Source organism: Neoarius graeffei, chromosome 8, assembly GCF_027579695.1.
Source record: "Neoarius graeffei isolate fNeoGra1 chromosome 8, fNeoGra1.pri, whole genome shotgun sequence".
Classification (NCBI taxonomy): Eukaryota; Metazoa; Chordata; class Actinopteri; order Siluriformes; family Ariidae; genus Neoarius; species Neoarius graeffei.
Genome location: NC_083576.1, coordinates 73,154,084 through 73,180,946, shown reverse-complemented (window position 1 = coordinate 73,180,946; position 26,863 = coordinate 73,154,084). Strand labels below are relative to the sequence as shown.

At 41.9% G+C, this 26,863-nt stretch overlaps 1 protein-coding gene across 1 annotated transcript in view; it reads right to left on the bottom strand.

Annotated features, from left to right (window-relative positions):
* Positions 1-616: 616 nt before the first annotated feature.
* Positions 617-26,863, bottom strand: part of ahcyl2a (adenosylhomocysteinase like 2a) — a 49,856-nt gene continuing 23,609 nt past the window's right edge. Inside the window, exons 6-16 of the mRNA XM_060926740.1 lie at positions 18,257-18,351; positions 16,915-17,021; positions 16,706-16,822; positions 14,848-14,911; positions 14,664-14,752; positions 10,133-10,203; positions 9,894-9,988; positions 1,204-1,302; positions 1,026-1,094; positions 823-901; positions 617-741 (exon numbers count right to left, since the gene is read on the bottom strand). Of these exons, the coding sequence (XP_060782723.1) occupies positions 617-741; positions 823-901; positions 1,026-1,094; positions 1,204-1,302; positions 9,894-9,988; positions 10,133-10,203; positions 14,664-14,752; positions 14,848-14,911; positions 16,706-16,822; positions 16,915-17,021; positions 18,257-18,351 (1,010 nt within the window). The remainder of the gene's footprint in view (positions 742-822; positions 902-1,025; positions 1,095-1,203; positions 1,303-9,893; positions 9,989-10,132; positions 10,204-14,663; positions 14,753-14,847; positions 14,912-16,705; positions 16,823-16,914; positions 17,022-18,256; positions 18,352-26,863) is intronic.

The window sequence follows — 26,863 nt, the reverse complement described above, 5'->3', positions numbered from 1 at the left end:
GTATAATGTTATGACTTCTATTGAGAATAACGATTTTATTTTTTATAAATTTTCATATATTTTTATTAGTATTAGGTTTATATCTCTCTTTCATGTCACATCTTGTATTATGGGGAGCACAATGGAAATAAGTTTTTAATTTTTTTTTGTGCTATCCCCGGCAATATCTACAGTATTTTGTATTTTATGTATTTTTTATACTCATTTATTTTGGATTATTTTGTTACGTTTATCATTTTTATGTACTGTATTATTGCCAAATAAATCAAATCAAATCCAATCAAAAGTTCCAGTTTGAAGGAAATAACAAAATGGACTATCCTCTGAGGCTTGTCTCCATTTTGGATCCCTTGTGGTGTGTGTTGACCCTCTTGACAGCTTAATACCTGCAAAAATATTTCATATCAGAGAATGATAACAGAAATACAAAATATATAATGTGTGTGATGGGGATTGTAGATAAGATATAGGATCTAACAAAGTGGTGTCAACAATCTGGAGGATCCTCAGACAGACCCAGCTGCATTGCAGATAATATTAGACAGGGCTGATCTAAAATATAACAGTGGATAAAGATTCTTTTTAAAAAATATTTTTATTCAGTGCTGTTTTATTCTTACCTGTAATAGTTTGGCTTAAAGGGGCCGTTCTTGTTCACACCCAGGTACTTGGCCTGCTCATCTGTAAGTTCGGTTAGATGTGCATCAAAGCTCTGGAGGTGCAGAAGTGCTACATACTCATCTGAAAGTGCAGAGTACATCGTTGAGGTCTTTTGCATGGCAAAACATAAGGAAGGATGTTACTATTAATTGCGTGTCTTACCTATCTTTTTAGGAAATGAGTAAATGTTTCGTTTATAATGTCCCTCAGGTGCATTAAACAGCTCAATCAATGCCAAAGCCTAAAGATACAGCAAAGATTTGGTGGGTTTTTTTAAAAACTCATTTTCTTTCAATTCTTTCAACACCTCCTCAACATAAGAAACAAGACATTTAAGGAACAATATTTTGAACCTACACACATACCTGAGTTGTTTCTGTAATGGACAACACAAAAACAGGCACAGCAGAGCAGCTCAGGTTAAGCAGCCGACCCTTGAATCAGATAGCTGATTGTCAGTTGTAAATCTAAAATATCCCGAGTCTATAAAGTTGAGTCTTATTAGTAGTCATTCTGTTTATTTGTTGACAGTGTAACTCTCACCTCTGCCAGTAGCACTATGGTTTTGCCTCCTGGCCAGATGATGTGATCCACATGCATTCTTACACGCTGCCAAGTCAGCTCTGGTGTCATCAGACTGGCCTGAGAACAGAGTTCATATTCAGGCAATCAAGCAGCTCAACCATGATCGGCTCTATCAGCAGTATAACCTAATGTGGTGATGATGTTGCTGAATTCAAGGCTCAAAACAAGAAGACGGAGTCCTCTATATCCCCCGCCCTATATACCAAGTTTCAAGATATTATTTGTCACATTTTTCAAGTTCTGCTGCAGGAAACCAACCCTACCTCTTTACACCGACCTCAGCAGCCCATGACATAAACCCACTGGACCTTTGGTCCAGGTGAGCTAAAAATTACAATTTCTCTCATTTCTTAGTATCGAAAGGCACATATACGTTACATAATCAACACATATACCAACTTTCAAGACCATACCACTCATAGTTTTCAAGTTCTGCTCCGGAAACAAAACCTACCCCTAAGACTAACCTGAGAGACTAAGTCTGAAATTGTTTCCATGAAAACATGAAAAATTAAAATTTCTCAAATTTCTTAGCATGAAAAGGCACATCGACATCACCTTGTTAACATGTATACCAAGTTTCAAATCCGTATCATGGACAGTTTTGGATATATGCTCTGGAAACGAACATTGCTCTTAGAAACCAGATGAACCGATCGACGGCTATGCATAACATCCGCATTATATTTAAAGAAATATCTTTATATGTCATCAACACATATAGAAATCCATCAAGGCTTTTCATATGCGGTGGATTTTGTCGCAAGAAGGCACAACCCAAGGTGACCCTCTAGCAATGCCATGGTACTCAGTTAATACATCAATCATTATTGAGACACTGAGAAACGAAATACCGTCGGTGAAACAGGTGTGGTTGGCTGACAATTCAGCAGGAGCTGGAACTACTGCATCTCTTTCCAATTGGTTTAAATTTATAGTAAAAGAAGGCCAAAAGTATGGTTATATAGTTAATGGTTCAAAAAGCTGGCTGATCACAAAATCTGAATCTCTGTCTAATGAAGCGAAGCTGATATTTGGAGAGGATGTCAACATAACTTGTGAAGGCAAACATCATCTCGGAGCAGTAATTGGATCTAAAAACTTCAAGGATACGTTTTGTGAGGAAAAGATTGCCAACTGGAGAGCAGAGCTCGAAACACTAGCTGAGATAGCAAAGAACCAACCGCAATCTGCCTATGTTGCTTTCAGCAAAGGGTTCAAGAATAAATTTACATACTTTATGAGGACAATAGACTTGTTTGAAGACTACATGAACCCTATTGATGAGATAATTGATGAAATTCTCCTGCCTGGGCTGTTTGGACAAGTTGAGCCTCTACCACCCAAAGTCTTGCAAATTGTCAAGGTGCCGCCTTCGCTAGGAGGTTTGGGAATGCCTAATCTGAAAGAGGAGTCACCACAGCAGTACGCTGCCTCAAAGGCAATTACAGCCTGTCATGTCGAATCAATCAGAGCCCAAAGCTCCATCGTACCCCCGGAAGCTGAAGCAGCAAAGAAACAACATCAATCCCTCAAATTGGGAAACCTTAAATCTAAAGTTGAAGAAATCGACGCTTTGCTCCCACAGCCTCTGCTCAGGCAAGTCACCCAAGCACGAGATAAAGGTGCCAGTTCCTGGCTAAATGCTATACCCTATGAAAGCCAAGGTCTAGTTCTGAATAAACAAGAGTTCAGGAATGCTTTGCGCCTACGATACAATATGTCGCTAAGCGATTTATCACAGACCTGTCCATGTGGCTCATCCTTCAATGTCAATCATGCCTTATCTTGCAAGAAGGGAGGCTTTATTGCCCAAAGACATGATAATGTACGTGATTTCTTAATTACACTATTGAGCAAAGTTTGCCATAATGTCCAAGCTGAGCCTCAGCTGATTCCATTAAATGAAGAACACTTTGATCTAAAATCTACAACTACAAGTCAAGATGCACGCCTGGACATTAAAGCTGGGGGTTTCTGGCAACGAGGAGTTACAGCATTTTTCGATGTACGAGTCTCGCATGTAAACTCCAAGTGTAACCAGAACAAGACAACCTCAACAATCTTCAAGGAGCAGGAACAAGAAAAGAAAAGAAAGTACCAACAAAGGATTCTAGACATGGAAATGGGTTCTTTCACACCTTTAATTTTTGGAACTAATGGCGGAATGGGCGTTGAAAGCCAGATCTTCCTTAAAACTCTTGCTGAGAAATTAGCAAATAAAACCGGGCAAGGCTATGCAGATACAATGACTTACATAAGAACCAAGTTATCTTTTGAAATTTTGAAAGCAGTAATAATGTGCATTAGAGGTTCACGCACTCCTTTCTTTAAAAACAATGAATATGAATTTTTATTGGATTTTACTGTTAATGCCAATCTTGCTGATATTAGATAGGTTTTTTTTCTTTTCCAGTTTTGTTCTTTATTTAATAATTATTTTTTTCCTTTGGTAATTTGTAAATATGGTGTTTTTAATTCTTAAGAGTTTATATATATTGTAAATTAGATTTTTATCAATGAATTTCAATAAAGTAGGATATTTTGCTCTTAGAAACTAAGTCAAAATCTATTCATGTAAAATTTTGAAAAAAGACTTTTTAAAAAAAATAAATCCAAACTAGCAAAAGGCACCAGTTCACATATTGCTTGATATGTATACAAGGTTTCATGAAGATATCTTCAGTAGTTTGAAAGATATGGCCTGGAAATGAAAACATGACCGGATGGACGGACGGATGGTTGGAACCCGTTTCTATATCCCCCGCCAAACTTCATTTGGGCAGGGGATAATGATGGGTTTTGACTGAAATCACTTTTTCTGCCCAGAACATTATATACATAATAATAATAATAATAATAATAATAATAATACATTTCAAAGCATTTCACAGAATTTCAATGCTCTAACAATTAAAAACATAATATGAACAAATAATAAATTATAACAACAAAAGTATATGTATATTAATGTTTACGTATTAAAAAATTATGAAAACATTCATTAAAACGAAGATTAGCATTCAAATCATATGAAAGTTATAATAATTAAAAGAACATATTTAAACAAATATATTTTAGCAAAATTTCATGTAAATTATGTGATTTACAGTGTATATAAAAGACGACACACCCCGGTATAAAATGTTTTTGCGATGTAAGAAACAAACAAACAAAAAAACGTCTTGATAAATAACTGAATCAGATCAGGTCTTTTTCCACTTGTGATGTGATGCGATGCAGCAACCAAAAAATTAAACTCAAAAAAGCAGAAACATTTTAGGGGAAAAAAAATGAAAATTGTTACAATAGCCTGATCGCAAAAGTGTGCACATGCCTTAACTAATACTTTCTTAAAACCCTTTAATGCATAAGATGGGTCTAAATAGACCCGGCAGAGTTTAAAATTTTCTATATCTTTAACATAATACATTTTTTTTTGCTCAGCACTCCATAAATTCCTCAATTGACTTGTTTATGTCCCTTAGAAAGCTTCATTTCATTTTTGGCATCATTGCATTTTACGTAAAAATACCTTTTTTGTTAATACCCCTTTAATGCATAACATGGGTCTAAAAAGACCCGTATTCATTTTCTATGCAATTTCACCAAAGGCTTAGTTTTTCTTAGCTATATTGTAAAATGATCTTGATTCCTCATGCAATAATGCATCTTTTTATGATTTATGGAGTATTTATTCCCAGCACCAATACTTAATTTTCATACTTTATGGTTACTCTTTGAAGTAGAAGACATTTTACATAATTATGTATTATTTAGACACATGGGTCTAAAAAGACCCGCTTTCATTTTCTATGTAATACTGTTCAAGGATCAGTTCTTTGCAGTATTTTCTTTGGCAAAAATGTATTTAATCATTCAAAATTACAATTATTTCATATCTGACTTATGATATTTAAATTATTTAAAAGTATAAAACAATACATTGACTCGGAGCATTGCATGAAAAGAGTTCATTCAAAGACTTACTGTAACAAGAACTTATTTTCTGAATGACATTTAAAATATAAAACATGTAAAACAGTAAAATGACTGTGACTGAGATTGTAAAATATGAATACTAAACAGTAAATTGATAATGTCAGTGAACCACTATAAAACGGACCTGGTATGTAAATACACTAAGTAAAACTGCATATAATCATGGGAAAAGGTCAGTATTGACCTACATTGTTACAGCTTTCTCAGTTCTTGCACATTTCACAAATCACCTGAGTGAATTTGTGTTCTTTGCACACAGGCCGTGCACATCGGGAGCATGAGTGAGACACTTTTTTGTCTCGTGCAGAGGGACACAGGCTGCACCTCTTTCTCTTACTCTGCAAGACACGGTTTGGCTCCATTGCCTGAATGACATGCTTCTGCAGATGGAGACTGGTCTCCAGTCGCCTCCTCATGTGAGGCATGATTAGCTCTTGAGCCAATTCCTTGATGAAGAGGCGCCGGGCATTTGGCACACCACCCATATAATCAGGGTGATGTGCTGTAAAAACAGTGAATGCATTCAGAGCAGCAACATCGACCACATTTTGCCAGAGCACCATAGGCCACCTCCTTGTTCGCCGCTTTGATGTGTATGTTTGGACCATTTGGTCCATGAGATCCACGCCTCCTTTGGTTTTATTGTAGTACTGTATGACCTCTGGCTTTTTTTTTCATGCTTTCATCCACTGCTGTGTCGTCGTGCATGGTGCTGAGAAGAACGACAGCTTTTTTCTTCTTGGGGACGTAACTCACCATGGTCATGTCCCCACAGAAACCAAACGTGGAACTGGTGATTAGCTAACTTGCTAATATTAGCCTTTCTCACAAGTGAAGGTCAACGTATGTAAAATTGTGATTCTTCTCTTTCTACTTCTGTAGTATACTGCATAATTATATCCCACAACAGTTATTCACAAAAATAATGATGTACATGAACACTTACATGTAATTTTGGAGTTTTGAAGTTCTGATTCTTCACAATCAACAGGTCAACAGTGGTCAACAGTGGTCCGCAGTATTTGTGTTCCTGACTGGAAACACTTGCAAATATATTTTAGTTCCTAATGTGAGTCACTTTAGAGCCATGTCTGCAATAATAGATCAATTATTTGTCTGTGCTTGTTTATAATATATAAAATAAATAATAGTGTTGTACATAGAAAACTACCTAATTTATGACATTTTAATCCATTTCCTATTTAAAATATAATAATTGTGGAAGTTGTAACTGGAAAAAAACCAACAACAATTTACATTTCCATTATAAACGAATGCGGGTCTTTTTAGACCCATGTCTAGAAATTAGTGTAGTAATTCCAAATCCATGTTTATTTATAAATTGAAAATGTAGAGAAATAAAAAATCACTTTCCTTACATTAAGGAGTACCTAAATAATTACTTTTATAAGTATAATGGGATTAATTGTATTGGTTTTAGAAGTTGAGAGTGAATATAACATTAATGCTTGGAATTACATTGGAAATGAATGCGGGTCTATTTAGACCCATGTTATGCATTAGTGGGGGTTTGATAGCTTATGCATCTAAGCACCTTTTGATTGTAATACATCACTCCTTCTTTTTGGGCAACTTAGCATATCTGGATTTGGCAGTTTTATTCCAGTCATCCTTGCAAAAAGCGCCGGATCTATCAAATTGTGAGGAGATCTCCTGTGCACAGCCCTGTTCAAGTCATTCCACAGGTTTTGGTTAGGATTTAGACCTGGGCTTTGACTGGGCCATTCCAAACCTTTGATGTTCTTCTTCTGAAGCCGTTCCTTTGTGGACTTGGATTTGTGCTTTGGATCGTTATCATCCTGGAAGGTGAAATTTTTCATAATTTTAAGCTCTCTAACAAAGGCTTGTACTTTTAAAACCAAAATAGATTGATATTTAAAGCTGTCCATGATTGTTTCTACCTTGCCTAGAGCTGAAAAGAAACAGCCCCTTAACATCATGCTGCCGCCACCATGCTTCACTGTGGGTATGGTGTTCTTTGGGTGATAAGCTGGCTGGTTTTTTTTTTGCCAAGAATATCTTTTAGAATTATGCTCAGTGTTTTACCTTGGTCTGATCAGACAATAATAATATATTTTGTCATATGATTTGGGGTGATTTAGCTGGGCTTGGATGTGTTTTTTTTTTTTTCATGACAAAGGGCTTACCTCTAGCTACCCTATCACACATATTTTCTTCTTCTCCTTTCGTCAATTTTGGAAAGACGTCCCGATATTGGTAACGTCACTGTGGTACCCCATGTTCTCACCTTGTTGATGGCCTTCGCGGTGTTCCATGGTACATCTAATGTTTTGGAAATAATTTTCTACCACTCTTCTGATCAATAACAATGACCTTCTCTTGACCTTCAACTCCGAGATCCCATACATGCTTTGTAAGCTTTTTGCAGACCATGGAGTCAGATAAAACCAAAATGTTAAGAAACCTAAAAACAACCAGGTTATTGTTATTTCCCAGAAAATATTTTTCTTTTTTCACTTAGATTTTGTTGGCTGCTTTATTGCAATAAAGGTGGAAAAAGATCTCACATGATTTATCTTGGTTTCATTTTTTTTCACCATAAAAACCTGCCATTTTAACCTTACCTGGAGTCTGCCTGCAAAGATCAATTTGAGTGAAGAGCCATTTTAACGAATGTGGGAGTAAATTCAGTCAGACTTCTTAAAGATAAACCTTAAACCTTCCTACCTATTAATGTGTCATTTTCTCACACAGTGCCAATGTCAAAATATGACCATGTGAAGGGTTTTAACTGGCCGTCACACATACTGTATATTACGATATTAAAGGTAGACTACCTTTCAGATTTTTCAAGTGTAGGTCATGAAAAGAATTTTCCCTGACACCCAATTATTTTTGTTTAATGGACCGAAAGCGACTGAATTTGAATCACAGACTTCCAATTTTATTAGTTTTTAAAAAAAAATAGAACAATTAATGAATTTAGAGCCACGTGGCCTGAAATTCTCCGCTATTTTTTCCTGCTTCACCATGACCCAATATAAGATACTATGTCATGCATCACGTGGTGGGCTTTCCCCATTTAGCGCAAGGCATTGTGGGATACAAATTTGAAACAGGAGAGGAAAATGGAGGACATGAGTGTGTGAATGAAGCGTGAAAGACCGACTACAGTAATGGAAAGCGAGAAGAAAAGACATTATGTTTCGAAGGAAAGGAAATGCAGGACCAAACTAATAAATATCAGCAGTCAGCGAGCACCTTGGTGTGATCAGCTGTTCATTTAGCGACAGAATGATGGAACTGCCAGTGCACGCTCAAAGGTAAACCTGTAGATGGCAGTAATGCAACACTGTGGATGCCAGCTGCCGTAAAACCCAAAAGAAGAAGAAGATGACGATGACTCAGGTAAACCTGCGCATGCGCACACGGACTTCCTCTGTCTGCTTGACTGCACGAAGCAAGCAATTTCATGCACCTTATTTGTTCAGGAATCCCGTCAAATTAAATAACTTCCCAGCCACAGAATGGCCTAGTTTTTTTTTTTTTAGATATTACAAAAATAAACATACATCACAATGACCAAATTTCAGAGGGAACTAAATTTCACCTATTTTATGAAATTGAAAGGCCGTCTACTTTGAAGATGTCTGGGATTGGCAGAGTTTAACCTGACAACAATTTCTCACTGAGCTTACGCAAAATGTCACACAAGACACATGACACAAGTATATCCCTTATTATTCTATCCACATTCACTGGATATGAGCAATCACACGCTCTGATTGGTTACTCTACTACTAGGATATCAGCTCATATACCACGAGTAGAGAAAAACAAAATGGGGGAGCACATCCAGTCAGATACATCACTTTATCATCAAGTATTTAAAAGAAACAGAAATAGCTAAATAAAAGAATATAGTCCCCCCACCACACACACAGTATCTCCTGTTCCACACTCCAGCCTAGTCGGTGGCACCAAACTGCCAAAAAAAAAAAAGAAAATGTCGGACTGTGTTACTGAACCAACTGAGGATGAAATAAAAACTCTTCGTTGGATATCAGCTCATGTACGACTCGATTTCGGAGAACAACTGTTAATTATTCTATCCACATTCACTGTATATGAGCAATCGCATGCTCTGATTAGCTACTCTACTACTAGGATATCAGCTCATATACCATGAGTAGAGAAAACAAAATGGTGGAGAGTTTTGCTGAACCAACTGAGGATGAAATAAAAACTACTCGAAAACAAAACCCCCCAAAAATACACAAAAAAGGGCAACAAAATTATGGAATGAAAATATTTGATGGTCAGAACGGATCTTTTTTAATTTTTCAAGAATTATTATTATTATCGCATTTTTCACAAATTTCTCCTGTCATTTCACCGGTTTGTGTACATTCTAAGCAGAAATTATTTTGTTGGATGTTTTGTATAAAGTTTGTATTTGTCAAATTTGCAAAAAATAAAAATAAAAATGCTCCGTTTCTCAAAATCCAGTGAATGTGGATAGAATAAAACAGTTATTCCACTCAATCTCATTGCACATGGATTATAGACAACTCGGTACTATGTGCCTCATCAGCTATCAGCTCATGTACGACTCGATTTCGTTGAATAACTGTTAAGTGTACAAGCTCCGTCTCTGGTCTTACCACATCAATCTCTGTATTGGAGTGGCCCATGTTACACACAATACAGCCATTCTTCATCTGATCCATGTGCTCTCGTGTTACCACATTTTTATTTCCTGGAAATGCAAACATCACAATACAGCTGGTGCTCAGAGAAGACATGAGAGAACTGCTACTGAATGAACCACTGGATATTCACAATATTCACTATTTTTTTTTAAATACAGGTGTCAAAATGTATTCAAATTACAGAAAGTTACCGGTGCAGGTGATAACTACGTCCACCACTCTGATGACTTCATTCAGTCTGACCAGTTTAAAACCATCCATGCTAAGTAAGAAAAGCAGAGGTAGGATTAGTGTTAATGTGTAAAATCAACTCCAAAGTTATTGGCACCCTTTACAAGAATAATCTAAAGAAAATATTTAAACTAAACGCAAGCAAATTGTAATCTTTGAAAATTGTGTGTGGGGGTGTGTGTGTGTGAAGTTTTGCAGGATCCAGAAACTCTGTTTTTGAATAAATACAAGGTTGCACACATAAAATCCCTTAGTCATCCATTACCTTGAAGAAAGTACTATTAAGGGAAATATGATTAAGTATTATCTGCATTTAAATTAAAAAAAAAATTTTGTTTTGTGTATCAGGTTTCATTTTTGTCATCATTACCTTTGTTCTACAGGGTCATAGGCAAGCTGGAGCCTATCCCAGCTGACTATGGGCGAGAGGCGGGGTACACCCTGGACAAGTCACCAGCAGTGCGTTTACATGCACATCCAAATCGAGCTACTGTCGGTAATCGAGCTAAGGGTCCCAGCAGGGGTGCCAGAGAAATCCAATCCTACATGCACACAAGGAAATCGAGCTATTGTGTGAGGTACATTGTGCACCCAAGCCACAGGTGGCGCTACACGCCCCATCATGCTGGTACACTTCCGGTTGTCATCATGAAGAAGAGCTATTCAAGAGTATAAACAAAGTTATCGGTTCCGTGTTCACAAGAAGAATGACGACGTTCGTTCTCCTTGTTCCTCCTGACCTCTTCTGCTGCTCGCTACTACTACTGTTGTCATGCCGACCAAGGCTGTTGTGTTTCCCGCTTGTGGTCTCGTCACTCCCGGAAGGGGCAGTGCTGAAGTAAGTAGCTCGACTACATAGCTTGATAGGGTTTACATGCACTAAGTAGCTCGGCTACAATCGCATAATCTAGGTCGCGTAGCTCGATTACGAGAAATCCAGTTAGGTTCAATTTCAGCCGAGCTAAGGTGTTTCCATGTCATTTAGAACTTCGATTTCAGTCGAGCTACGGCAGAAATTCGATTTTCTCTATGTGCATGTAAACGCACTGCAGATCATCACAGGGCTGACACATAGACACAGACAACCATTCACATCTACGGTCAATTTAGAGTCACCAGTTAACCTAACCTGCATGTCTTTGGACTGTGGGGGAAACCGGAGCACCCAGAGGAAACCCACACAGACACGGGGAGAACATGCAAACTCCACACAGAAAGGCCCTCGTCGGCCATGGGGCTCGAACCCAGGACCTTCTTGCTGTGAGGCAACAGTGCTAACCACTACACCACCGTGCTGCCCCATTACCTTTTTCCTCTTGCCATATTTCTGACCAATGAATGAAAAGGTTTTATGAGTAAGTTTTCAGCCATTTTTTTTCTTTTTGGTTTGTTTAATTATGTTTTCATTTAATTTATTTGATTTGTCACATAGTTCACGACTGTCAGGGTGCAGGCACTTATGGATATATTTGGAGGGTAGAGCAGGAAGCAAACCAGAACAAAGCCAAATCATGAAGCAAAGTCATGGTCAGAAGGCAGGCAAGGGTCAGTCGAGCAGGGCAAAGTAGAAAAGACAAGAAGCATAGTCAAAAGAAGATAGTGAGGGTCAAAACAACAAGAGGCAAGCGGAGAGCTAAAAGGCTTGGTATGAGCTGGACAACACAGATCAATACTTCGCACTGAAGGTGTGTGAAGGAGAGATTTAAGTAGCGCGGTTGCTGATTGTGAATGAGCAACAGCTAAGTTCAATATTCAGGTGACAGGGGGAGCTGTGACTCTTGGGCATTGTAGTCTTGATCAGCCATGTTTGTAGTTTAGTTAGCGTTGCTTTACTGACAACGACATGGGAAGCCCCAGTTGATTTTCAACCCCTTTTGCTTTGGCATAGATTTTTTTCACCGGATGCCCATGCTGATGCCCTTCCTGACTCAACCCTCCCCAATCAGGGCTTGGAACCTGCACTAAGTATGCACTGGCTTGTGCAACCCCAGTGGCTAATACAATGTCTTTGAACCCGGAGGAAACCCACACAGACATGAGGTTTGAACCTGGAACCTTCTTGCTGTGAGGTGACAGTGCTAACCACTACACCACCATGCCACCCCAAGTTTAAGTCACTGTATGAAACCAAATAGCAACTTAACCAAAGGTCTCAACTTCAGACTCAGCAAACGGACTACTAGGTGTGTAGCGGCCTTAGTAAAAACTGCAGTACTTAGTAAAAAAAATAATGTTTAAAAATGTGACTTTAAATTGCAAACATATAGCAACATATATGCTTAAACTCAATGGATATGTGATTTTATATAGTGATTTCTGCTCTGGGCAGCATGCTGGTGCAGTGGTTAACACTGTCGCCTCACAACAAGAAGGTTCTGGGTTTGAACCTTGTGGGCAATGCAGGCTTTTCTGTGTGGAGTTTGCATGTTCTCTTTGTGCCTGCGAGGGTTTCCGCCGAGTGTTCTGGTTTCATCCCACAGTCCAAGAACATTAGGTCAAATGGTTACTCTAAATTGCTCATAAATGTGAATGTGAATGGTTGTTTGTCTCTGTGTTAATCCTGTGATAGTTTGTGTGTTTATGTTCACCACTCGAAGATAAACTTCATATGTTCAATAAACTTAATCTTGGAATGATGCATAACAGCATACTGTAGTTGCTGGCATTGCCACATAGACGTATCAGCAGCCTGTCTCAAGATAACTAAATTCTCAAAGCAAAAGAGCCTTTCACCCATCCATCATCTGTAGCCGCTTATCCTGTACAGGGTTGCAGGCAAGCTGGATCCTATCCCAGCTGACTATGGGCAAGAGGCAGGGTACACCCTGGACAAGTCGCCAGGCCCTTTCACCCATTTCTACTAAATAATTAACTGAAAGCCAAGTATTGAGTATGATCCTAACATATCAAGCTATACATAGAGGATATTACATGATGGCGTGAAGATATGAAGTTTATCTTCGAGTGGTGAATGGATATTTCACGAGTGAGCGAAGTGAACGAGTGATATATTTTTCAACACAAGAAGGTAAACTTCATATCTTCGTGCCACTGTGTATTTTTTATATTATATGGACACATCCACAAAAAAAATACACAAGTTAATCAAAAGAATTTTAATTTTGAACCAGTTTGCCATTTTGACAGCACACATCTAGTTAGCAGGAAAACACTGGAAGTGATGTCATCAGAGTGAAATATCAGGAATTATTATATAATCCCTTCTAGCGGGTTTAATGATGGCATGCAATATTGTTATCATATCGCTTATCCTCCATGTATTACGCCACTCTGCCCAATGGAGAATGAGAGTGCAATGTTGTAATAATATTGCACGTTGTCAAGACAACACAACATCACACTTCGGTGCTCATGCGAAGATCCAATGACAAAACTTTGCTGCTGCGCATGCGCAGAATCATTTCTTTGTCGGCCGGGAGAGAGAGAAGACGAGGCTAATCCAGTGCTAGGTTTAAGTGCTAAATAAATAAACTGAAACTCAAGATATGCTGAACATCCGAAAGGCTACAAAAACTTCATTATATATTCTTCACACACATTTACAAGAGAAAATCATACCAATGGACATCGAAAAACTGGAAGAGAGACACGTCGGAGATGTAAAACTTCTGCGCTAGCGAGTGACAGTTTGTAGACAAAAATGGCTGCCAGGTTTGCAGAAGATTTTGAGATAATTTTGGCTGCCAGGTCGCTCTGTTGTGTGTCGCTGTCGATGTTGATTTTAAAAGTAACTAAGTAAATTACACAGGGAAAATAATAATAATCAGAAGAAACCTTTATATGTCACATGCACAGTGAAATTCATCCTCTGCATTTAACCCATCTGAAGCAGTGAACACAAGCACACACTCAGAGCAGTGGGCAGTCACACCAGAGCGCCCGGGGAGCAGTCAGGGGTCAGGTACCTTGCTCAAGGGCACCTCAGCCCAAGGCCGCCCCACGTCAACCTAACTGCATGTCTTTGGATTGTGGGGAAACCAGAGCACCGGAGGAAACCCACGCAGACACGGGGAGAACATGCAAGCTCCACACAGAAAGGCCCTCACTGGCCGCTGGGTTTGAATCCTGAACCTTCTTGCTGTGAGGCGACCGTGCTAACCAGTACACCACCGTGCCACCCTTGAGTTTTTCAACATGAGAAGATAAACTTCATATCTTCAAGCCAGCATGTGATTTTCTTTTTATTATATAGACACATTCACAAACAAAAAGTACCCAAATTTATCAAAACAATTCATCGATTTCCTCATGAGTGACATATAGAGATTTATGTCACGCTTGCTTCTGGATGTAGTTCGTATGAAAAATACGAGTGGTGTATTTCCCAGTAAAACACTCGTGTCCAAATAATATAACAGAATATGTTACAAATTACATTTTAGGACACATATTCTGTAATCTGCAGTGAAATATATTTTAAGAGTAACCCTCCCATCACCAATTCTGACATTATTAGTTATTGTTTATTACCAGGCCTGTAGTGCACAAACAGGGTCGATCTCTGTTACATATACAACAGCGTTCATCCCTTTCAGAGCAACACAGCAGCCTTTTCCCACCTACACACACACACACACACACGGGAAATGAGTATAGAAGAAATGCCATTATTTTATTTAGGATGTAGAATGTAAAGAATCTGTGACTCCTTTACCTCTCCATATCCACAGATAACCACCTGCTTCCCACCCAAAGTAAGAGCCATGGTCCTCTTCAAACTGAGAATCATGCAGTGGAAAATATATGATGATCAATTAAAATATTTGATAATATTATACAGTGGGGCAAAAAAGTATTTAGTCAGCCACCAATTGTGCAAGTTCTCCCACTTAAAAAGATGAGAGAGGCCTGTAATTTTCATCATAGGTATACCTCAACTATGAGAGACAGAATGGGGGGAAAGAATCCAGGAAATCACATTGTAGGATTTTTAATGAATTAATTGGTAAATTCCTCGGTAAAATAAGTATTTGGTCACCTACAAACAAGCAAGATTTCTGGCTCTCACAGACCTGTAATTTCTTCTTTAAGAGGCTTCTCTGTCCTCCACTCGTTACCTGTATTAATGGCACCTGTTTGAACTCGTTATCAGTATAAAAGACACCTGTCCACAACCTCAAACAGTCACACTCCAAACTCCACTATGGCCAAGACCAAAGAGCTGTCAAAGGACACCAGAAACAAAATTGTAGACCTGCACCAGGCTGGGAAGACTGAATCTGCAATAGGTAAGCAGCTTGGTGTGAAGAAATCAACTGTGGGAGCAATTATTAGGAAATGGAAGACATACAAGACCACTGACAATCTCCCTTGATCTGGGGCTCCACGCAAGATCTCACCCCGTGGGGTCAAAATGATCACAAGAACGGTGAGCAAAAATCCCAGAACCACATGGGGGGACCTAGTGAATGACCTGCAGAGAGCTGGGACCAAAGTAACAAAGGCTACCATCAGTAACACATTACGCCGCCAGGGACTCAAATCCTGCAGTGCCAGACGTGTCCCCCTGCTTAAGCCAGTACATGTCCAGGCCCGTCTGAAGTTTGCTAGAGAGCATTTGGATGATCCAGAAGAGGATTGGGAGAATGTCATATGGTCAGATGAAACCAAAATAGAACTTTTTGGTAAAAACTCAACTTGTGTTCGGAGGAGAAAGAATGCTGAGTTGCATCCAAAGAACACCATATCTACTGTGAAGCATGGGGGTGGAAACATCATGCTTTGGGGCTGTTTTTCTGCAAAGGGACCAGGATGACTGATCCGTGTAAAGGAAAGAATGAATGGGGCCATGTATCGTGAGATTTTGAGTGAAAACCTTCTTCCATCAGCAAGGGCATTGCATGAAACGTGGCTGGGTCTTTCAGCATGACAATGATCCCAAACACACCGCCCAGGCAACGAAGGAGTGGCTTCGTAAGAAGCATTTCAAGGTCCTGGAGTGGCCTAGCCAGTCTCCAGATCTCAACCCCATAGAAAATCTTTGGAGGGAGTTGAAAGTCCGTGTTGCCCAGCGACAGCCCCAAAACATCACTGCTCTAGAGGAGATCTGCATGGCGGAATGGGCCAAAATACCAGCAACAGTGTGTGAAAACCTTGTGAAGACTTACAGAAAACGTTTGACCTCTGTCATTGCCAACAAAGGGTATATAACAAAGTATTGAGATGAACTTTTGTTATTGACCAAATATTTATTTTCCACCATAATTCGCAAATAACTTCTTTAAAAATCAGACAGTGATTTTCTGGATTTTTTTTCTCATTTTGTCTCTCATAGTTGAGGTATACCTATGATGAAAATTACAGGCCTCTCTCATCTTTTTAAGTGGGAGAACTTGCACAATTGGTGACTGACTAAATACTTTTTTTGCCCCACTGTACATATGATATATGTGAAGGAGGAGGGCACAATAGAAAACATAGAAGAATAAATAGAGGAAAAAACAGCAAGGTTCAACTGAACTCCACAGTGCAGGGATTCACCAGGACTGGAAATGATTCCCCATGAACCTTACCCCTGCACGATTGACTCCTTGCAGTAATAAAAGTTGTCAAACTTTTGCTTTATCACGGACTCATTGGAGTTTATTGCTGGGCAACAAAGCTTCCCAGTCTTATACATTTCATATAACCTGTAAGGGAAAAAAAAATCCTTGAGGTTGTTTGAAAACAGTCACAGTGAAGCTCTTCAGACCTTTGAAATGTGGATGTGTAGAGAAGATACCTGTGAACACCAGTCACACTCTCTTCAACAATCCCCTTGATGCTCTGGAAGAGCTGCGGGTAGTTCTTATAGATCCAGTCCGTCATGTCTCCTCCATCGTCAAGAATCTGAAAGAAAATAACAGGCCTTCCTGAGCGCAAAAAAACTACAACTTCACCATTTGTCAAGGTTATCACTGATTTACAAAAAAAAAGTTTAGCATTTAACTAGCTTTTATTATTTGGATTGCTTTTACCAGAGCATTACTTTTATAACATTTTAATAATTGTATATTTATAGTTTATTCTATCTACAGTCACTGGATATGAGCAATTGCATGCTCTGATTGGCTACTCTACTACTAGGATATCAGCTCATAGACTGCGAGTAGAGAAAAACAAAATGGCAGAGCGTGTTGCTGAACCAACCGAGGACGAAATAAAAACTCTACTTGAAAACAAAACCTCAAAAATACAAAAAAAGGCAACAAAATATGGAAAGAAAGTAAGAACGTATCTTTTTTATTTTTCAATAATAATAATTCTCTCTCTCTCTCTCTCTCTCTCTATATATATATATATATATATATATATATATATATATATATATATATATAAAAAAATAAGATGGCTTGTAAACGAGCTGCTGTGGTCTTTTTGAAAGCACACCACTCTCTGCGATCTTCTGCCATACTTGACTCCTCCAACAGGCTTTTTTGTGTCCACCTAGTGATGTCTTGTTGCCATGTTTGTGGGGGTCTGCCTCTTCATCTCTTTCCAGGTACTATTCCTTGGATGATGACTTTCTCTAGTCCTTCATGTTGGACGGCATGGCCGAAAACCCCCATCTTTCTTTTCGCAATTTGTTCTTGGAGCATCATCTTGATATTCAACGTTTCTAGAACCCAAACGTTAGTTTGATGCTCTCTCCATGAGGTTCTAAGCAAGGGCCTGTATGCCCACATCTCAAATGCATCTACCTTCTTCTCAATTTACTTGGTCATTGTCCATGATTCGCATCCGTAGGTGGCAATAGCAAATGCGGTTGCTCTGATAATTTTGAGCTTTAAGCTGTTCCTGATTGCTTGGCTCTTCCAGATGGTACATATGCTTTTAATTTTATTCTTCGCAATGGCGAGCCTTCTAATTACTTCGTAGCATCTTTAGCGCTTTTAGGAACAGCATTTTCTTTCATCATTTGTAATTCTTCCTCACGGTGATGAAGAGACTGGCTGCCATTTTACCGAGTCACTCGAGGTGATTATTGAGAAATACTGAATTTCTTGACCAATCAGCGTGCACAATTTTCTATAATCACCTGCGTATTTATACTAATTCAGAATAATACTGAAGAAAATTGTTACCATGTTTGGCTCCCAGCCTTTTACATTAACACAACTGTCTATACACCAGAAGTATTCATCCTCAGACTCCCTTTTCCATGCGAATACAGGGACACCTGCCAAACACACACATACACACAGTCTGGGAAAATGTTTTCTGTTCAAGTCAAGTCTGCACACAATGCACCTGCCACACCAGAAAGTGAGTCATTTACATTACATTACATGTATTTAGCAGACGCGCTTATCTCTTATCCAGAGCGACATACAACATACCCAGAGTATCCTAGGGAGCAGTTGGGGGTTAGGTGTCTTGCTCAAGGGCACTTCCGCCATTCCTGCTGGTCCAGGGAATTGAACCAGCAATCTTTTGGTCCGAAGCTGCTTCGCTAACCTTTAGGCCATGGCTTCCCTCTTTATACACTGTGTAATCACCATACACGCTGTATCCCTCTGACATGTCACTAAGTGTTCAGTTCCAGACCATCAGAGTCAGGAACAGTGGCTACCATTTCACCACAAACCTTCTGCCTCCTGGGTCTAAATTAGGGATGTAACCAGTGTCATTGCACCGTGAGTACAAATGTTCTCTTTATAATTAATCATTTAATTCATCCTCCTTCATACTAGCATACAGATTGTGAATTTCCACCACATATATACTACTGTATATATGTGGTGGAAATTCACAATCTGTATGCCACATATATACTACTGTCCCCTCCTAGAACTGCCACCTTATTGTGGTGGAGGGGTTTGTGTGCTTGAATGATCCTAGGAGCTATGTTGTCGGGGGCATTATGCCCCTGTCAGGGTTTCCCAAGGCAGACAGGTCCTAGGTGACAGGCCAGACCAAGAGCAGTTCACCAAAAACCCCTATGGAGAAAAAAGCAAGGACCGTGACGTCGCCCGGTATGACGCAGCCAGGGCCCCACCCTGGAGCCAGGCCCGGGGTTGGGGCTCGTATGCGAGCGCTTGGTGGCCGGGCCTTTGCCCATGGGGCCCGGCCGGGCTCAGCCTGAAGAGGTGACGTGGGCCCTACTTCCTGTGGGTTCACCACCCACAGAGGTAGCAGTAGGGGATTGGTGCAGTGTGGATTGGGTGGCAGTCGAAGGCAGGGGCCTCGACGACCTGATCCCTGGACACAGCGGCTGGCTGTTGGGACATGGAATGTCACTTTGCTGGGGGGGAAGAGCCTGAGCTTGTGCGGGAGGTTGAGAGGTACCAGCTAGAGATAGTCGGGCTCACCTCCACGCACAGCTTGGGCTCTGGAACCCAGCTCCTCGAGAGGGGCTGGACTTTCCACTTCTCTGGAGTCGCCCGTGGTGAGCGGCGGCAGGCTGGTGTGGGCTTGCTTATAGCTCCCCAGCTCAGCCGCCATGTGTTGGAGTTTACCCCAGTGAACGAGAGGGTCGCCTCTCTGCGCCTTCGGATTGGGGAGAGGGCTCTTGCTGTTATTTGTGCCTACGGGCCGAATGGCAGTATAGAGTATCCGGCCTTCTTGGAATCCCTGGGAGAGGTACTGAGGGGTGCTCAGACTGGGGACTCCATTGTGCTACTGGGGGACTTCAATGCTCACGTGGGCAACGACAGTGACACCTGGAGGGGCGTGGTTGGGAGGAACTGCCTCCCCGATCTGAACCCGAGTGGTGTTTTGTTATTGGACTTCTGTGCTAGTCAAGGTTTGTCCATAACGAACACCATGTTCGAGCATAGGGGTGTCCATAAGTGCACGTGGCACCAGGACACCTTAGGTCGGAGGTCGATGATCGACTTTGTAGTCATTTCATCTGATCTCCGGCCCTATGTCTTGGACACTCGGGTGAAGAGAGGGGCTGAGCTGTCAACTGATCACCACCTGGTGGTGAGTTGGATCCGCTGGCGGAGGAGGAAGCTGGACAGACCTGGCAGGCCCAAACGTATGGTGAGGGTCTGCTGGGAACATCTGGCCGAGCACTCTGTTGGGGAGGTCTTTAACTCCCACCTCCGGGAGAGCTTTTCCCAGCTTCCGAGGGAGGCGGGGGACATTGAGTCTGAGTGGACCATGTTCTCTACCTCCATTGTGGACGCGGCTGTTCGGAGCTGTGGCCGCAAGGTCTCCGGTGCCTGTCGTGGCGGCAATCCCCGAACCCGGTGGTGGACACCGGAAGTAAGGGATGCCGTCAAGCTGAAGAAGGAGTCCTATCGGGCCATGTTGACCTCCGGGACTCCTGAGGCAGCTGACGGGTATCGGCAGGCCAGGCGTGCTGCAGCTCGGGCAGTTGCGGAGGCAAAAACTTGGAACTGGGAGGAGTTCGGGGAGGCCATGGAGAAGGACTATCGGTCGGCCTCGAAGAAATTCTGGCAAACCGTCTGGCACCTCAGGAGGGGGAAGCAGTACTCTGCCAACACTCTTTACAGTGCGGGTGGGGAGCTGTTGACCTCGACTGGGGACACTGTCGGGCGGTGGAAGGAATACTTTGAGGATCTCCTCAATCCCACCATCATGTCTTCCACTGAGGAGACTGAGGCTGATGACTCAGAGGTGGACTCGTCCATTACCCAAGCCGAAGTCACTGAGGTGGTTTGCAAGCTCCTCGGTGGCAAGGCACCGGGGGTGGATGAGATCCGCCCTGAGTATCTCAAGTCTCTGGATGTTGTGGGGCTGTCTTGGTTGACACACCTCTGCAACATCGCGTGGTGGTCGGGGACAGTGCCTCTGGAGTGGCAGACTGGGGTGGTGGTCCCTCTTTTTAAGAAAGGGGACCGGAGAGTGTGCTCCAATTATAGGGGAATCACACTTCTCAGCCTCCCAGGGAAAGTTTACTCCAGGGTACTGGAGAGGAGAATTCGACCTATAGTCGAACCTCGGATCCAGGAGGAACAATGCGGTTTTCGTCCTGGTCGCGGAACACTGGACCAGCTCTATACCCTTCATAGGGTGCTCGAGGGTTCATGGGAGTTTGCCCAACCAGTCCACATGTGCTTTGTGGATCTGGAGAAGGCATTCAACCGTGTCCCCCGTGGTATTCTGTGGGGGGTGCTTCGGGAGTATGGGGTTCGGGGCTCTTTGCTAAGGGCTGTCCGGTCCCTGTACGAACGGAGCAGGAGTCTGGTTCGCATTGCCGGCAGTAAGTCAGACCTGTTCCCAGTGCATGTTGGACTCCAGCAGGGCTGCCCTTTGTCACCGGTTCTGTTCATAATTTTTATGGACAGAATTTCTAGGCGCAGCCAGGGGCTGGAAGGAATCCTGTTTGGGAACCACAGGATTTCATCTCTGCTTTTTGCGGATGATGTTGTCCTGTTGGCTTCTTCAAACCAGGACCTTCAGCATGCACTGGGATGGTTTGCAGTCGAGTGTGAAGCGGCTGGGATGAGAATCAGCACCTCCAAGTCCGAGGCCATGGTTCTCGACCGGAAAAGGGTGGCTTGCCCTCTCCAGGTTGGTGGAGAAGTCCTGCCTCAAGTGGAGGAGTTTAAGTATCTTGGGATCTTGTTCACGAGTGAGGGAAGGATGGAGCGTGAGATCGACAGGCGGATCGGTGCAGCCTCCGCAGTGATGCAGTCACTTTACCGGTCTGTCGTGGTGAAGAAGGAGCTGAGCCAAAAGGCGAAGCTCTCAATTTACCGGTCGATCTACGTTCCGACTCTCACCTATGGTCATGAGCTTTGGGTAGTGACAGAAAGAACAAGATCGCGGATACAAGCGGCCGAAATGAGTTTCCTTCGCAGGGTGGCTGGGCGCTCCCTTAGAGATAGGGTGAGAAGCACAGTCACTCGGGAGGAGCTCGGAGTAGAGCCGCTGCTCCTCCACATTGAGAGGAATCAGCTGAGGTGGCTCAGGCATCTTTTTTGGATGCCTCCTGGACGCCTCCCTGGGGAGATGTTCCAGGCATGTCCCCCCGGGAGGAGGCCCCGGGGAAGACCCAGGACACGCTGGAGGGACTATGTCTCTCGGCTGGCCTGGGAACGCCTCGGTGTTCTTCCCGAGGAGCTGGCCGAGGTGTCTGGGGAAAGGGAAGTTTGGGCTTCCATGCTCAGACTGCTGCCTCCGCGACCCAGTCCCGGATAAGCGGAAGAAGACGAGACGAGACGAGATATATACTACTGTATTTAATAGCTGCTCTTTGTTCGTCTCAGATCCCTGGGATTGTCATATAGCGCTCTCAAATCTCAAGAATGTATCACTGATCTTTGAATAGGAGTGCATGGAAAAGGAGTAAATGGAGTGCACGCTCTCAGTTTCACTGAGTCACTGACTCCTGCTTCCTTTATAAACCACTTCTTAACAGCTTGTAAAGGCTTTCTGTAAACGTGCCGATTCACAACGCAACCTTCAGAAATCATAATCTTGGCACTTTTTGGTTGGGTCTTGAACCTGGACATTATCCCTTATGTATGGTCTGCTCATATACAATACTGTGCCAAAGTCTTACTTACTACACTACTTTATCAAGCTACTTGCTCAAACAATCCTAACTACTTTTTCCCAATTGTCCCTGTCTTCTATTGCTGCCAGGAGCTGCTCTTTGCTAAGATTGGTATCTCTCTCTAGTTGCTCAATGCAGTGTTGTAGTCGAGTGACTAAACCTCAAGTCCGAGTCCAGTCTTGAGTCCCCAGTGTTCAAGTTCACGTCAAGTCCAAGTCATTAAAAAAAATGTCAGGTCGAGTCCACTATTGATCCGAGTCAAGTCCGAGAACAAGACTCCACCTGCACCGTTTGACGGTGGCTGTTTTAGCGCCATTAACAATAGTTTGTTCCTGAACATGACGTATGAACAGGTGAGTGTGCATTCTCTTTGTCAGGGAGTGCAAAGTATTCTGTCAGAGATGGTTGGGAGACGGATGATAGTGCAGAAGGTGTGTTTATTAATATAAGTGAAGACAGGTAAACAATCCAGAATAGCAGGCAAAATCGTAAAACAGTGAAACATGCTATAGGTCGAGCAAGGCACAAACAGGCTATCGTAGACTCGGCAGAATCAAAGACAAGAAACAGGAAATCAGGGATTGGGAAACCAAACAAGGAAATAAGGCTCAGTAATGTGTCAGCAATGCAACTCAATACTTCGCAAAGTAAGTGTGTTTTCACAGTTTTTATATAGGCGCGCTGATTGTGCCTTAATCCTGTGCAGGTGCGAGTTGTTTACGGTACGCGTGAGAGTCTGCTTGGTGCGCGCGCTGTCCAGAGCGCGCCTGAGAGTCTATCTGATGCGCACGCCAAGGCGTGCAGGTGTGACACTCTTGCAAAAAATTAGCAAAAAAAAAAAGTAGATATAAATATCTCATCTCATTATCTCTAGCTGCTTTATCCTGTTCTACAGGGTCGCAGGCAAGCTGGAGCCTATCCCAGCTGATTACGGGCGAAAGGCAGGGTACACCCTGGACAAGTCACCAGGTCATCACAGGGCTGACACATAGACACAGACAACCATTCACACTCACATTCACACCTATGGTCAATTTAGAGTCACCAGTTAACCTAACCTGCATGTCTTTGGACTGTGGGGGTAACCAGAGCACCCAGAGGAACCCACGCGGACACGGGGAGAACATGCAAACTCCACACAGAAAGGCCCTCGCCGGCCACGGGGCTCGAACCCAGACCTTCTTGCTGTGAGGCAACAGCGCTAACCACTACACCACCGTGCCACCCAAGATATAAATATATTATGGCAAATTATTATGGCATGTTACAAAAAAATAAAGAAAAAAATCAGAGTCCTCGTCTCCAGTTTACGAGTCCGAATGCAGTTAATGCACGAGTCCAAGTCCGAGTCATCAGTGCTCAAGTTCAAGTCAAGTCACAAGTCCTTAAAATTAGGGCACGAGTCGGACTCAAGTACTACAAGCCTGGCTCAATGTATGTTATAGCAAGCCTTCCTCCACTCCTTTTTCCATGCCATGCTTCCCATAAGAGTACTTTGGGTATAATTTACTTTTTCCTATGCCAGCAGTGACCTATGAATCTAAGTCTTCTTTCTGTAATAGTATCAGAGAGTTAAGGAATATTCCCATATAGTTCTTTATTTGTTACATGGTCTCTCCAACTAACATTTAATACAGTTCGCTGTTACACATGCATGTATATAGCAGCCATTCAGATGCCGTTCAAGTATTTTAGTTAAATGTCCAGCATTCTGAGCTGTACAACAGCACACGTTCAACTGTAGCTCTAACACCTCTGATGAAATGCTGTAGAGCAAAGATGCCTTCAAAAATAATAAAATCAAATGTTTCTACATTTAAAAAATACCATAAAGATCAGTAAGCAGTAATGCGTGAAAAAAGTAAATATTTGGTGTCAGACGACCCTTTGCTTTAAAAAAAAAAATAGTCCCAGGTACAATGAGTGCAGTTTGATAAGGAAATGAGCTGTAGGTTTCACTGAGCATCTTCCAGAACCAGCCACAGTTCTTCTGGACACTTTGACTGTCACACTTGCTTCTTAATTTTGCACCAAAACCCAGTAGCCTTCATTATGTTTTTGTCTGAAAAGTGGTCTGTTATGTAATATGCTGCTTTCTTTACTGATGTGCAAACATTTTTTTTTGTAACATTCAGTTTTGTCCTGGAAAACTAATGTGTTTTTGTACTGGCTCCATAATGTCCTGTCCTTCCCTTTTCCACGCCAAGTGGCGCATCGGGGGCGGCGCTGATCTCCGTTTCACAACCCTCGGCCTCTCGCCTATTACATAGCTAGGGTTACAGAGGGGGGCTAGTCCTCTGGTAACCACGAGAGTTTGACTCCCCACTCGCATCTGTATTGCAGTGTGCCTTGCCAGATGGTAGTAGGTACCATTTTTATGATGGTCTTTGGTGTGACCCGACCATGAATAGAACTCACAATCTCCCGATCTAGAGGCGGACACGCTAACCACTAGGCCACTAGCCGGTTGGGCTCCATAATGTGCAAGTTATAAAATAAAAGTCTAAAACAAGTCAAAGTCGTTCCTGCACCATTCATGTCACGTTTGGCGGCACCAATCTCTGTTTCGTAGCCCTCGGCCTCTCACCTATTACATACCTACTGTAGGGTTACAGTGGGGGGCTAGTCCTCTGGTAACCACAAGAGTTTGACTCCCTACTCGCATCTGTATTGCAGCGTGCTTTGCCAAATGGCACCATTTTTATGATGGTCTTTGGTATGACCCGACCGCAGTGGTCGAGTTGTAAAATCAAACTGGGGGGATGGTGAAATTTTTAGTCGTGTGTCGACCCATCAGTCGGTCCGTCGGTGGGAAACTGGTTTGCTTTTAGGAGGGTTTGCACACAACGTAGGCCTGTGGACCTTGTTCATTTACCAGACATACAGTATTTTGTGCTGATAAAGTGTGTAGTACACACTGTGTACCCTTTTTATTGTTGTAAAAAACATACTACACTGGTATTTTACTGTAAAACATGCACAGTGTGGATGTCATGTGTCATATTTAGTCAGTCTCCTGGCTGACATACCTACCACATTCTCCATATTAGGGTGAAATGCAGATGACAAATTTGAAGTGTAACTTCATAGTCATGGTAGGCTCCTTTTAAATCGTTTGGTAAATAATTTATTAAAACCTCATCAGGCAATGTAAATGAATAACTGAATCTTTTCATATCAAGTCAATAGAATTTTTATTCAAAGCTGAACATTGGGAACATTGAGTTAAATACAGAGGTACAGTGGTGCTTGAAAGTTTGTGAACCCTTTAGAATTTTCTATATTTTTACATAAATATGACCTAAAACGTCATCAGATTTTCACACAAGTCCTAAAAGCAGATAAAGAGAACCCAGTTAAACAAATGAGATAAAAATATTATACTTGGTCATTTATTTATTGAGGAAAATGATCCAATATTCCATATCTGTGAGTGGTAAAAGTATGTGAACCTTTGCTTTCAGTATCTGGTGTGACCTCCTTGTGCAGCAATAACTGCAACTAAACATTTGCGGTAACTGTTGATCAGTCCTGCACACTGGCTTGGAGGAATTTTAGCCCATTCCTCCGTACAGAACAGCTTCAACTATAGGATGTTGGTGGGTTTCCTCACATGAACTGCTCGCTTCAGGTCCTTCCCCAACATTTCCATTGGATTAAGGTCAGGACTTTGAATTGGCCATTCCAAAACATTAACTTTATTCTTCTTTAACCATTCTTTGGTAGAATGACTTGTGTGCTTAGAGTTGTTGTCTTGCTGCATGACCCACCTTCTCTTGAGATTCAGTTCATGGACAGATGTCCTGACATTTTTCTTTAGAATTCGCTGGTATAATTCAGAATTCATTGTTCCATCAATGATGGCAAGCCATCCTGGCCCAGATGCAGCAAAACAGGCCCAAACCATGATACTACCACCACCATGTTTCACAGATGGGATAAGGTTCTTATGCTGGAATGCAGTGTTTTCCTTTCTCCAAACATAACGCTTCTCATTTAAACCAAAAAGTTCTATTTTGGTCTCATCCATCCACAAAACATTTTTCCAATAGCCTTCTGGCTTGTCCACGTGATCTTTAGCAAACTGCAGACGAGCAGCAATGTTCTTTTTGGAGAGCAGTGGCTTTCTCCTTGCAACCCTGCCATGCACACCATTGTTGTTCAGTGTTCTCCTGATGGTGGACTCATGAACATTAACATTAGCCAATGTGAGAGAGGC